This window comes from Boleophthalmus pectinirostris, unplaced genomic scaffold (genome assembly GCF_026225935.1).
Source record: "Boleophthalmus pectinirostris isolate CB_2022bp ecotype Guang Dong unplaced genomic scaffold, ASM2622593v1 HiC_scaffold_22, whole genome shotgun sequence".
Taxonomy (NCBI): domain Eukaryota; kingdom Metazoa; phylum Chordata; class Actinopteri; order Gobiiformes; family Gobiidae; genus Boleophthalmus; species Boleophthalmus pectinirostris.
This window is the reverse complement of record NW_026571190.1, coordinates 5233360-5247810: the sequence shown is the minus strand read 5'-3', so window position 1 is coordinate 5247810 and position 14451 is coordinate 5233360. Positions and strand designations below refer to the sequence as shown.

The 14451-nt window shown below is 38.9% G+C and overlaps 1 protein-coding gene across 2 annotated transcripts in view; it reads left to right on the top strand.

The window, feature by feature from the left end:
• LOC110153511 (protein kinase C beta type-like) overlaps positions 1–14451 on the top strand; it is an 81747-nt gene that overhangs the window by 8355 nt on the left and 58941 nt on the right. For both annotated transcript variants that reach the window (XM_055157795.1, XM_020917413.2), the window contains exon 3: positions 13232–13314. In XM_055157795.1, coding sequence (XP_055013770.1) covers positions 13232–13314 — 83 coding nt within the window. The remainder of the gene's footprint in view (positions 1–13231; positions 13315–14451) is intronic.

The window sequence follows — 14451 nt, the reverse complement described above, 5'->3', positions numbered from 1 at the left end:
TCATGTATTTTTCATCCGAATTTCTACACGATTTGTCTGTTAAACCCAGTATTTTCATTTAACACTGGATGCTACGATAACTGATGTTGGCAGTATTGATACTTTGCAGCGGATGGGTGATGGTAACTGTAGGCACTGCTCTGTCTGTTAGATTATAATATGATCTTTATTTTTAACACAATCTGACCATAAAGAGCTGACTTCGTTTCAGCTCCAACAGGTGAGCTGCTTTTGTACTGTTGAAAGTCCAGGGGCGTGTGTTCAGGGCAATCGAGGCAAGTGTGGTTGCCCCCAAAAATCTACAATTATCACATGTCAAAAGTATAATCAGTGTTGGGGAGTACCGGAGTTACGTAATCAGAGTACAAATTATGAGTAACTGTATTCAGTTACAGTTACTGTTTCAGTGAGTGGTCATTGGATTACAGTTACTTTGTTGAAATAAATGGATTACACGGCGGTATTTTCCTCTTTTCACATTTCGGGCTATATCCCCAGGTCTAAACTAGATCTAAACCAGGTCTAAACCAGGACTAAAACCAGGACTAAAACAGGATTTAACAGAACTAAACCATGCTGCACGGACCTTTTCATTGTCTTTTATCAGACAAAATATCTAACGTGAAGATTTCCTAGTCTTTGCTTCTCTACAGCAAATCAAGTAATCCAAAGTATTCAGATTACGTTACTCACTTTAAGTAATTTAATGGATTATGTTACAAACTACATTTTGGGATATGTAATCTGTAATCTGTAGGGGAGTACATTTTAAAAGTAACCTTCCCAACGCTGAGTATAATTAAATAGTTTCAAATGATATCCAGATAATCCTGTTTTCCTTCTTGATGCATAACAATAATTACATAGATAACAATAGTCCTGAAGGCTCAGCTGCATAAACAAGGTGTAGGAGTAGAAACAAATAGCCCACAAATAACCCAGTTTGTACAAAGAGGGTGTCAAATCCAGTCCCATATATGCAAATATTAATCAACTATATGGTCTAGGTCTCTCTAATTTGACTCCAGAATGGCTCAGTATACATGCAAGTAATGTAGGGTGACCGGACGTCCCTATTCACCTGGGACAGTCCCAGTTTTGAGTCCTGTGTCCCCTGTTCCATCAGATTTAAGTTTTATACAAGAAATGTCCCTGCTGTCCATATTTTTGACCAATCTGATCCCTGCCAACAGTAAAGAGAGGCATACATTGTCATTTAAATAAAACACAGAAAAGCTGCTTAAAAATCACCAAAACATAAAGAAAATGTGACTATCCCGATTCACATTAGTGCCGAGTGCAGAACAGTTTTCCTTAATTATGCGCTCGTTTCACAATTTTATCATTACTAATCACCCATACCGGGGATGTCCCAGTTTTTTTATTTTGAAAATCTGGTCACCCTCAATTAATGTGAGTAAAATAAATATTCTAATTTGCAATTTAGTGTTCATAAAAAGTGACGTTATTGAATTGTTATTGACTAAATATTGATGTCCACTCCAAATCTGCCTGCTTATCCATTAAAGTCAACACAGGCTACTGTTAAATTAAGTCCAATAACATTACCGTCACACGTCACTCACCTTTTTGTGGCAAATCAAACTCTTAAACGCGACCATGAATGCTTGTATTGATTGCAGGCTCCTGAAAATGTGTTTTAAATCCACTTTGTATTTTTTCTTGAGGTTTACAGCTTTTTTGGCGGTGTTTGCTGATGTGTACATTGCATCACCATGGTAACTACTGAACATTCCATCATAGACATACATGTAACACCCCCCCTTCCACCCATTGTGATGTCACCGCAAAGTTGCAAAAACTATTTAGACGAAAAACTGTAATTATAGACACAACGCTATATCAGTTTCTCTAACGTAATTATGCAATAGTAAATGAACCTGTTTTTACGCTTTTAAAATGTGAAAATCAGAACTAGTTCATTTTTCGAGGCCAGAGCGGAGTTGCAAGCATGTAAACCACACACTTCCTGATTATCAGACAAGTGCATGCTCTGTAAGTGGATGCAGACAGTACACTGGTGCCTTAGCTGGACCTCAAGAGCTGCTTCTAAAATACAGCCTATTTGTTCTGGGATTTTTTCACATTTTGCTCAAATACATGGAAAAAATCATGTACAGAGACAGACCCTTTAAACTAGTTCGGATATACAGTAGATCGAGAGAAGGAGTGTGCAAGAATATCAAAATATTATAAATCATAAAGCGATGATACAGTATCGTGGGCTGCTGTATCAATATATCACCAAGAGTACGTTTTGGTGTATAAATTAATTTGTGAAAGCTCTACAGTTTTGTTGCTTGTTCAGAGGAACGAAACACTCATGCAACACATTTGACATTTTCACTGTTTTGATGATTAAAATGTGTGTTTCATATTGACTTTTAGCATTATTTATAGGGATGTAACAATAACCGAAATATTGTGATATAGTAAGATCTCACAATGTATGCATGTATCATATCTGCAACTTCTTAATGATACCCAGGCCTAGTCGAGAGCTTTGTAAAACTGCTTAAGAAAGATCCAATTTTCTCCTATTTTTCAGCCCCAGTACCACAAATGAGCACCTAGTTTCTCCGGTTTCAGAATTGATTATCTAGGTATACTTTTGACAGCCCTAACACTAACCCCATTTGACGTGTACTGTAGCTAATGAGAAAAGCTAGCGGTATGTATTTATTGTTGCCGCTTTAAGTGACAATGCTATCGATTACAGCGCGGCGGCAGTGGTATTTAATCCCTGGCATTGATCGATCAGTGGATGAAATGCTATCTTTGTCAGTGAGTGCCCGTCTAGCCGGTGTACAGTATTGATTACTAGATTTGCTGGTGGCACTGCGGTTGTGGCGTAATATTCTAGTCACAGTGCAGCAGGAGCGACTTTGGGTATGGAATAGAGTTACTGCGAAGTGGTACGTCTTCTGTTTCATTCACACATGTTAACAGCCGCCCTTTACCTTTAGTTCAGTAGAGATGGGCTATTCAAGGGCTGAAATCATGTAAAGGATTCTAGTGAAGGAGGATGGAGGTTAAAAACACAGTGGAGCACTTCCTGTATTACCACATGACATCAGTGTTTTCTGTTTAAGAGAAGAACGAGAAGAAATACGCAGGATTTGTGTGTTAAACAAAACACAACTCTAGGTCTGTTTTTGATGAAGAAACATTATAACATACTATAATTTCCAGACTATTGAATGCACATAAATATACTGTATTTTCTGGGCTATAAGGCGCGCTCTTAAGCCTCTAACCCCATCAAAAAATGTCTGCACACCCCGCAAGCCAGCGCTCCCCATACATGAATCCAGCACGACTTCAGTAAACTACAAAGCCACACCACCCGCAGCGCACGCAAACACGCACGGAGCAGACAGTGACCGCAAAGCGAAAAACACCCACAGCCACACTCATCACTCCACGCCGACGAGGAAAGGGACGGAGGAACGAACAGAAAAAACGAATCCAATGTACCTTTCTGAGCCACAACTGAACAACTGAGTCACTGCGAACACGCCGACAATCCAGCGGTCCCAGACAGCACCCTCCCGACACGCCACAACTGAACAAAGCCCAGAGTCACCGTGAACACCACAAACAAACAAAACCACTCACCCATCCAACTGTTGTGTTTCCTTTAAAGTCCGATGCGGTTTATTTGTGAAAAAAGTTCAAAAATAGACCATTTAATGCGTCTTATAATTCAGAGTGCCTAATAGCCCAGAAAATCGGTAAGCCGCATCAGTTAAACTAAAAAATTTTTTTTTTTTTTAGATATATAGACCGCACCTGTCTATAACCCGCAGGTGTCCACGTCTTCGAGTCTCCGTTTTTATCTCCTCTGATATCTTTTGTCGTCTTTTTACTTTGAGTCAGTTCGTCACACTGCCATCCCAAAAGTCTCACCATCGACTGTCGAGCTCACGTGCAGCAGCTCTGTTTCCTTCGTTCAGAGCCACATCAATCGCCTTTAACTTAAAAGCGAAGAGGGTGTGCATGAAGCGTAAAATAACTAACAATCAAACGAGCATCTTCCTGAGCACACCACCCGTCTGTCTCTGCACTCTACTGTGCATGTCTCCTGCAGAAAGAGCCACTGTCCTATCTGTATCATGTTAGTGTCTTATAGTTTCAGTAGATTTCAGACTTTCCTGGGGGCGGAGCTAGGTGTATCGATCAGGTATGAGTGGATGTCCGACTCAAACATGGTCGCCCATTCAAGTCAATGGGCCAAGCTCTATGGCGCATGATCCCAGATTAGCCTTGAGCCCGGGGAGGTACTTCCAGTGGCTGTGGGCCGACTGAGCATGTGCAGTAGTGTCTTTTCTCCCGCGGGCACACGCTAATGCATGCGAGCGCACACACGGAGCGCGGGCTCGTGTATCATGTGATCGCTTTGACCAATCAGAGTGAGAGGAGCAGAGCGTAGCCGGAGCGAACAATTCTAAAATGTTTTTTTAAGACAACTGAAGGTTTTTGAGCTGAGAAAAAGTTTATGATTTAAAAATAGGTAAAATCGCCAACAAATGCAAAATTTTTGAAAGTTGAAGGTGCCCTGTCAGCCGAACACGAGCAGTTTGTGATTACATTGTGCTCTATGAGAAAAAAACTCTCTCAGCCCATGGGATTTTTTTCACTGAAATTCCAGTGAGTGACCACTACATCAACTGGAGGCAGCTACAAGCAGCAACACCCTATCCAGTTATTTTAATAGATCCATGGTCTGGCTACTGAAGTTTGAGACATTTAATACTTGGGTCATTAAGTCGTATCCCACTCATGTTAATTTATCATCATATCTCTTAACACATGGTAATCAACTGCTTTAGAGCACTGAGCAACTTCATGTGAACCGCACACACAGCGGCGCTTTCTGCACTCAGGCTGCACGTATCTGCTGTGTTACTAAACCACAGACTGTATATATGAATGAACAATGTGCCAAATAAAATCCAGCCATATATCAGTCGCATTGTTGTATAAGCCACAGGGTTCAAAGTGTGAGAAAAAAGTAGTGGTTTAATTCCGGACATTACGGTAGATCAGAAAATGGCATAATATGGGACATTAAATTTAAAAAAAAAAGTGCAACTATGTCAGAATAAAAATAAAAATTTAACACAGACTAAACCAAGAGACAAGAGTTTATTGCTTAATGAGAAAAAGCATTCATAAAATCTGCCTTTTTGTCTATTTCACTTTAAAACACAGGACGTTTCTGTAAAATGGGGATATTTGTGTAGTTACCATGTGTGTATTTATTTATTGTAGTGTGTAGTTTATTCCTCCTTAGCTTAAGCAGACCCAGAGCTGAAGAAGCAAACCCCTCAAATTGCCTGGTATCCTTCCTGTATTATGCAAAATTGACTCTTGTGAGCTTTAAGATGTATTCATTCTCTGTCTACATCTCCAAAGCTCAAAATTTCAACTTAACAGCAACCCTTTACGCTTTGTTCAGCAGAGAGAGCTGAACTTATCCAAATGATTCTAGTAAAATTCATGGTGTTTAAAAACACAGTGGAGCACTTCCTGTATTACCACATAACATCACAAGTTGGAATAGAGTGTTTTCAAACCATATTACAATGGCCACAGACAGACATGTAAGTCTAATGTGTATTTGGCTACAAACACAATGTATCCCACTGATGCTTTACTTTGCTATTTTAAGCTCTTTGCTGTGGGATTAGAGATGCTAATAGCCAAAGCAAATAGAAATGGTGTCCAAATTAAATCCACAATGCACAAAATATAAAATGTGGAATAGCACATGTTAGCTCACTTTACAATCAGTCTCATTTAAAGGCTGGAAATGTGTTTGTAAAACGGAGTGTTTAAGTAAGTAAGTGTAAGTTTTACGAGTTTAACAAGCAAAAAGATGCAATATTATACCATATGAACTATTCTATATGGCTGTTCAGTTGACTTTGACTGGAGATGGACATTGAGTAAGTGAATCATGAGTGTTCAGCTTGGCTCTTCTTAATGGAGAGCTCTAATCCTCTTGAAATTTGATGACTTTTTTATCTTAAATTGCAATGACTGTGTTCAGGAAATGAATGTGATGATATTTTTGTCATATTGTCCACAATGCCCAGGCCTGCTGCCAGATATCATACACTACATGCCTGTCTACAGACTCTCAGCCTAATATGGACAAAGCTATTTTGGTTTAGCATATTAACATTTCGAGGACTTTAATGATCCCACCGGGGGCTATTGTATGTGTTTGGTTATATGAGAATGTGATGTTCAGATGTCCAGCTGGGGTCATCAGTTACAAAGGCCACCCCAGGTGGAGGAATAACAGGTTCTTCTGTGCAGCAGCAGTGGCTTTAGTGCAAATTGCCGTTGTGTCCTTAGGCTAAGTACTTCTCCCACGTTGCCTAGTGTAAATGTGAGGTGTGTGTGAGTGTTGGTTGTGACTGGAGGGGCAGATAGTACAGATTGGCAGCTTTGCTTCTGACCCACATCTGCCCCAGGGCAGCTGTGGCTATTTTATCACTAGCGAGTGTGGAGTGAATAAATAATGCCCTTTCAAGAGCTTTGGGGTCATGAAAGAAACAATTTCAATCCACAGCATTGTTAAACCTTCAACTTCTGCTCCAACCACTTACATCAATCAAATGTACCAATGTACCAATGTGTGTAAAAGAGAAAACACCACAATAATACAAAGTGTTAAGACAAACTTTTCAATAAACACTGTGTTTGTGATCTTGCAACTTTTTACTTGAGGCTTTGGGTCTTTGGTTTGCAAATGGTCACTTTAGTGCACTGAAGGGCTTTGAGCACACTGTGCGTGTTGGCTTTTACATAATTTACTATCTTGAAACAGTCCATAAGTGAAGCCAAACAGGCATGGATCAGCATCATAACATTATTGTCATTATTTGATGAGCCCCAGTTCAGTTTTCTGGGCTTTTAATCAGAGACGAGTGCCCATAGAATACTCCCTTTTCATTCTTCATATTCACTAAATCCAGCCAGATGAACTATAATCTTTTAAAATCAATAGAAAATGTAATTGTCATGTTCTTGTGACCATATGTTCTCAGATTATTTTTCATGGAATAAAGTATATTTTGTTTTTGCCCCATCTATTTAATCATTAATATAATTAATGATGATGATCCATGTGATGGTCTATGTTCTGCTGGTCCATGTGATGGTCTATGTTCTGCTGGTCCATGTGATGGTCTATGTTCTGCTGGTCCATGTGATGCTCTGTGCTGTGGTGGTCCATGTGATGGTCTTACAGATCAGATGTAATGGTCTCTGATGGTTCATGTGATGTGAGTGTTCCTCAGATCAGTGATCTATGCTAATGGTCCATGATCGTCCCTCAGATGTTGAAAGATTAATGCTCTGATGGTCCATGTGCTCTTCCTGGTGGGCCTCTCCTGTGGTGTGAAGCTCCTGTTGATAGCCCTGCTGCTCTCCTGATGGCTCCATGTTTGTGAATTGCTCTGATTTGCTGCTAATGCTGTCTGTCAGGCACATGGGGCGTTCAGAGAAGACTCCACCGTAGGGCTCAGCCTGGTTGCTAGGCAACAGAGCAGAGACTTTCTCGGTGGGTCACTGGGCCTGTGTTTGTGCATGTGTGTGTGCACGTGTGTGTGTGTACAGGCATGTGTGAGTGAGTGACAGAGCAGATTTCTGAAGACACACTTTTTATATGCTACAGTTCAGTTTGTGCACGCACACATACACAGACACACACACGTACGCACCTCCCCCTCAGTGCCTCAGCCCCAGCTGTGCCCCCTCCCTCACTGCCCACACACACATGCACACACACGTCTATCTCATGGTCTATCTGCTCTCCTCTCTTTCTCTGCTCCTCCCTCTTCCCTCTTTCTCTCACTTTTGTATTGACTTGTGCAGCAGTAGAACATCACTTCTGACCTGTTGGTACTAGTAAACACACTTCTGTGTGAGGAATGTGTTTGTTGTGGAGAGGTTAATCTGCAGCAGTCTGAATGGAGTAGCAGGTATCTCTCAGGCCCACCCATTTCCCCTCACATATAACTACACCCAAATATGTAAACAGAGCTGAGCTGCAGCACACAGCCTCATGGAAATGTGATGGAAATGTGATTAAGAATAGAGCAGTGTGACTGAATGAATGATGCTATCTACATACTGCGCTTATGTAACTTTACATTTTCTAATCCACACCACAGATACTGTAGTCACACCTTCTGCTTTATACATTATACACTGTCTGTTCAGACTGTCAGTGCACACACATTTAACTTGACCTTGACCTGCAGTGTAATTAACCGAATTTTAATCAAGATGGAGATTCTGTCATGTCTAATCCACAGTGATATGGTTGTGTTGTTTGTTTAGCTATGAAGGTTACAGCCAGTACTTTATCAGTGCAGCAGAATTCAACTTTGGGGGAAGAAATTAGGTTATTTTTGTGTTCAGTGGCAAAGTGTATATTGTTTTTGCTCATGGAGTCAATACTGAAAGTTACATTTATTTTGTTTTTGAAAAGGAAAATCAAATTGGTTAAACCTACACAAAGTTTAACACCACTGGGGCAATTTTTTTGCTGTGTTGCCCAACCCAAATTTGACCTGAGAAACCTTATAGAAAAAAATCAGGTGATCTGTTTAACTGTGTGTAGCCATGTTTATGTGGAAGGACCAAAATGCATCCATGCTTCTCAAACCACTGTATTATCAAGTGATAACCAATCAAAATGATCTTTATTCTTGTTAAGTTGTGCAATGCACCAACTAGGGCTGTAGTCAATTAAAATTCTTGTTGTGCTGCTGATCAATTCGTCGACTAAAAATTACTAATCAAAACTATTCTGTATCTTTATGTATCTGACCCAAACTGTCCTCCTAAAACTACACCTGCACTGGAGTAGAAGCAAAACGACTATGTATGCAGAAAAGTACTTGGAAAAAATATATTTATATGTAAAATGTTACTTTAAACTCAGGATTCACTCCCAAATATTCATCTAAATCTCTCTATACATTCTCTTTTCTACTGCTAAATGCGTCTAACCTGAACAACCGGAATAACCATTTAGACTAATAGGTGGTTTCTTATCTTGATTTGATAAATGACTAAACGGCTCTAGTAGCTGCTCATCTTTGCATTTGTGGTAAATTTTTCACCATTCCACTTGTCAAAACTACTGCAGATTTTACGGGCAGGTTGTAAATCTTATCTCATTTTATGGAACAGTTCTGCCGTTCCCACAGATTTCAGTGACACTTTGGCAACACAGGCAACCCCCTATTTCATCTGTTTCATTTCATCGCATTTTGAAGTAAATGTTTCCCTGCCTATTTTTTATGTTTAAAGATACAAAAGGGAAAAATTGGCTGACACATGTAATCAACTTGTTTTTAGACTGGAAAATTATATTATGGTGGGCTAGACTAAGTTGACTTTTAAGAGCTTTTAACCATGTTGGAAAAGCAAATGAAAATGAAATTCTGTCAGCCGGGCAAAAGCATGTTGGAAAATGGATTTCTCCTCATCTCTCTCACTCAAAGTTGTATTGGGTGATTCAGGCGTGTTTCAGTAATCTTTATTCTCCTGCATTTGAGGTGCCAGTGCTCTGTAAAGTCTCATTTGCCCCAACCAGCCTTACACACCCACTGCTCTATGCGTTCAAATTGTTATCAAATTGTGATAAAGCCATTTTGGGGGAAAAAAACAACAAAAAACATCAAAAAAACTGTATGAAGTGCAGCTATAGGCAGGGGCGTCAGCATGCTTTGGCATCACAGAACTTTGTTGTTGGGATGTTTACGGTGATTAAAAGAGGCAGGTGTAACTCTAATAATTAAGAAAGATTAAACTTACCTTAGACTAACTTTATTGATCCATAAGGAAAATTATTTGGACACAGCAGCTCACAGCATATTATAATAACAGAGAAATGGTATAATCAAATCTAAATAATAACATAAGACATATATACATGTATATAAAATATATATATAAAATATATCTCAGCTATAGATTAAATTAACTCTTTCTAAAATTAAGACATTTTAGTAGTAATAGTAACAGTAATCTATTGCTCACCCTCAAGCCTCCCTCATGAAGTGTGTTTGTGATTGTTTGGGCAGAGACATTCACACCACTGTTCTGCTGGAGGTCATTCTGTAGGGCACAGGCAGTGCTCATCCTCTTCCTCCTCACACACATATTTGTCCTGCTGATGGGTTGAGGACCTTCTATGGCCAGATATGCCATCATGGAGAAGTCAGACAATCTGTGTAACTTTTGTAGGGTTAAACAATGGCTTTATTTTTATATACTTGATTTTTTAAGTTTTAAGAAAAACATTTTCTATATAAAGAACGGCCTCATACTATTCCAGTACAATCACTGTAGCCAAAGCAGCACTAGTGGAAAACCAGCCAAAAAACACCAAGAGGGAGAAACATGAAATGACCTCTACATGTAAAACCAGTCCTGTGTTAGGGCTTGTCTCATTGGTGCTGCTTTTGTGCACCTGTTCATTTCCTTTAAAAGATGTGGCATCCTTTTGTTCTTAAGACATTGCCTTGTCCACATTTGTATAGATATATATATTTTTTCACATTGAGGTCTGATGTGTTTTCAGAATGTTTTTTTTTTTTTTTTTTTGAGCAGTGTAGTACATTTAAAATGACATAATATCCAATAGTAATGTATTTCTTGACTTTATTTCAGACAGGAAACAGAGGTGACTTATAACTTGTGGTGTGTGGTTTCTTGGCTGCCTTATCCCGCTGCAGCTTGACGCTCAGAGATTTGAAATCTCATATGATTCTTTGGTCTGCACTGTATGATGTATGTTCAAGTATGTTTAAGATGGAAAAATCCTGTAGTGTGTGTCCGGCTTGAGAATGTTTTCCACCTGGAACTAAATAAAATAGCAAGATAAGTAAGTTTTATCTAAGCGCTTTGGGAGTCATGAAAGGCACTATAGAAATGCAGTGATGAATTAATGCATTAATAATTATGATATCATACTGTGGATGCAAACATTAAAAGCAAGTGGCAGACTGTCCACCAGGAAAGTTACATAGTGCACCTTTAAAGGAAACTGTATTGTATTGTCTTTTGAGGGAGCCTTTTTTTTTTAAGATATAAGCACTTAAATACATAAAAAAAAAATGACTTAAAAGTAGTGAAATGATCTGTCCATGCAGCAAGATCATTTTACTCAACAAGTTATGTGAAGATAAACTACCTCCAGACTAGAATGAAGCATCTCAGGACTAGTAAACAGATCATAAATTTGAAAACAAGATGAATAACCTGATGTACGTTTTAAAATCTTGGCCAGATGAGAGAAATTTGCAGTGCAGATATTTTGTATAAGCAGCTCTTGACCTGTCTCCATCTAGTTATATTTAGCGTTTTTTCTGTCTGAGTATCAGGAAGTGTACTGTTAGCTTGCTAGTGGTTGTTAACATGACCTTGACTGCAGCGCAAACTCTCCTCTGACTTCTGAAAGTTGTGAGGAGCACTTATAAACTTATTTTTGTGAATAATTAGGATGCTCGAAATACGTAAGGTAAGTGAGGGATAATGTCGGACCACAGACCATTTAAGATGAACCAACTTTGTTTTTCAAGTTTTTTTTTTTTTTTTTTAAATCTGGTACAGCGCACAAAACACACTACGGCTGTGCAAAAATATCAAAATATTAATATATCGTATTGTTTAATGTGATGATACAGTATCGATATCGTCTGCTGCTGTATCGATATATCGCCAAGAGTATTTTTTGGTATATTTTACTCAATTATTTTGTTACAGCTTTTGTTCTTTGTTTAGTGGAAGGAAACACATTTTACATTTCACTGTTCTGATGATTAAAATGTTTGTGTTTCATTTGAACTTTGCACAAGAAGTGGTTTTACAAAGACTTTTAATATTACAGCCATGATTTTTTAGCTTTTATTACCTGGTCCCAGAAGGGTTGACCAGGTTTTGTATTCACCCTGTGTGTGTGTGTGTGTGTCTGTCCACCCGTGATAATTCCAGCATTTATGGACCAATTGTTACCAAATTTGTTACGTGGGTCAAGCCCCCGTGCCCGAAAAAAAAAGTTTGGTGAGGATCCGAGTTCATTTGACACGGGTCAATTGAAAGGTCATGCCATTATAAAGGATAGGCAATTTCGGCAATTTCTGAACCTTCTGTAGCCTAAAATATTCACCCAATCATCACACAAGTTGGCACACACAACTGGGCTATACTGGAAGCTACAGGTTGAAACTGGTCAAGGTCACTTGAAGGTCAAGGTAACCAAGGTCAAATATGTGTTTTTGGTCATAACTTCGCCAAGGGTCGAGCTAGAGATTATTATTATCTATTTATAATTCTATGCATTTATATTGTAAAATATTAATAGTTTTCGAGATAATCATTAATTAGAACAGTTCCTTTCTCTTTCAGTGTAGCCGTTAAAATTTTAATTGGAACGAAAATAATTTTCATTTCTTGTTTTTATGGTGATACACAACACACTGATCTACAGTCACACAACTAACATATACACAACTCATGAAAAATGACATGTTGGTTCCACACTAGTAAACACAGTGTGTGTCATGTATGACCAATATCACACAAATGTTCATGGGCCTGTACACATACACACATTGTATTGTTTATATAATGATCATGTAATGTGGGCTGGGCTCCTCATAAACTGCTTCTGTGCTGATGAAATGACCCCACTGATGCCTCATGGGGACCAGGTTGATGTCTCTGATTGTGCTTGTTTTTATTTTTATTATTTTGTTACAGTGCTACAGTTTTTTTGCTTGTTTAGTGGAAGGAAACACATTTGACATTCTCACTGTTTTGATGATTATTGATGATTTGATGTGTTTCATATGAACTTTGCACAAGACGGGGTTTAACAAAGACTTTTAAATATCACAGTCATGATGTTTTAGCCTTTATGTTTTATTCAACCATATTGAATCGATTTGAAACATATTGTATCGAACCGAAAGTGCGCTGTATCTAGATATGTAATGTATCATGGCCTATGTATCGAGTTATGTATCATATCAACGACTTCTTAATGACATCCAGCCACAAAACACACACACAAACACACAGACAAAATCTAAATATAGGCAGACAGACAGAATGGCGTGACATGTTGTTTCATCTTGACGTTGGATCTTACTCTCGTTTCTTCTTTCGTCTTTTGCAGTGTGCTGTTTTGTGGTCCACAAGCGCTGCCATGAATACGTCACCTTCTCGTGTCCGGGGGCTGACAAGGGACCCGCCTCCGACGTGAGTAGCAACACACACACACACACACAACCTGATAGAACCACAGCACAAGTTAAATATATATTCTGTGGTCACTTATTGCTGGCCTTTTCTCATTAATAAAATAGGCCTCGTCAGCTGAACATTTGAATTTGTGCCTCTGCCTTTAAGTGCCCGTATTACGTTATTTTTTCATCTCTTCTTCATCACAAACAGACCTGGAGTTGTGTTTTTCAGTCCAAGGAATTGCCAATCTTTTCTACTCAACTAAAGGTAAAAGCGGAACAGGGCATTTTGAGCTTTGACAGAGTACTAATGAAGGTTTACTCAAGCATGTGAATGAAACAAAACTTAGATTAAAGTCCATTTTGTGTATTGTAAATTCCGGACTATAACCCACAACTTTTATCTCAGACTTTGAACCCTGCGGCGAATAAAACAATGCGGTGAATATATGGACCGATCTTTGTTTGGCACATTGTCCAGTCATATAAACGGTCTATGGTTTGGCAACACAGTGGATATGCGCAGCAACTAGCTTGTGATATTGTCAGCGCAATAAACAGTTTATTGCAGTATGATAAAATAAGTTCTGATGCTAAATGAACATCAGTGAGGGGATACGTTTTACCCTTATGCGTAAATGACAAGAAGAAACGTCTCAAATTTCAGTAGCCGGACATCCACTCATACCTGATTGATAAAAATAACCCCGCCCCCGAGAGGGTCTGAAATATGCTGAAATCCTCCAAGACACTGACATGATACAGACAGAACAGAGACTCTTTCTGCAGGAGACATGAGCAGTAGAGCTCAGGGAGAGATGCTGAGGAAGATGTTGTTTGATTGTGTTTTGAACAGTTATTTTGTGCTTCATACACACACTGTCCTCATGGAAAACACACGAAGAAATGTAGATGATGCAGCTTTTAAGTTAAAGGCAATTGATGTACTGTGGAAGAAGGAAACAGAGCTGCTGCACGTGAACTCGACGTCAGTGAGTCGATGGTGAAACTGACTCTACACAAAAAGACGACAAAAGCTTTCAGAGGCAATAAAAGCAGACGGCCCAAACTTAATAACATTCTTGAAAACTTGGTGCAGTCTATATATGTACAGTTTTAAAATTTTGTTAAAATTTAGTTGATGCGGCTTATA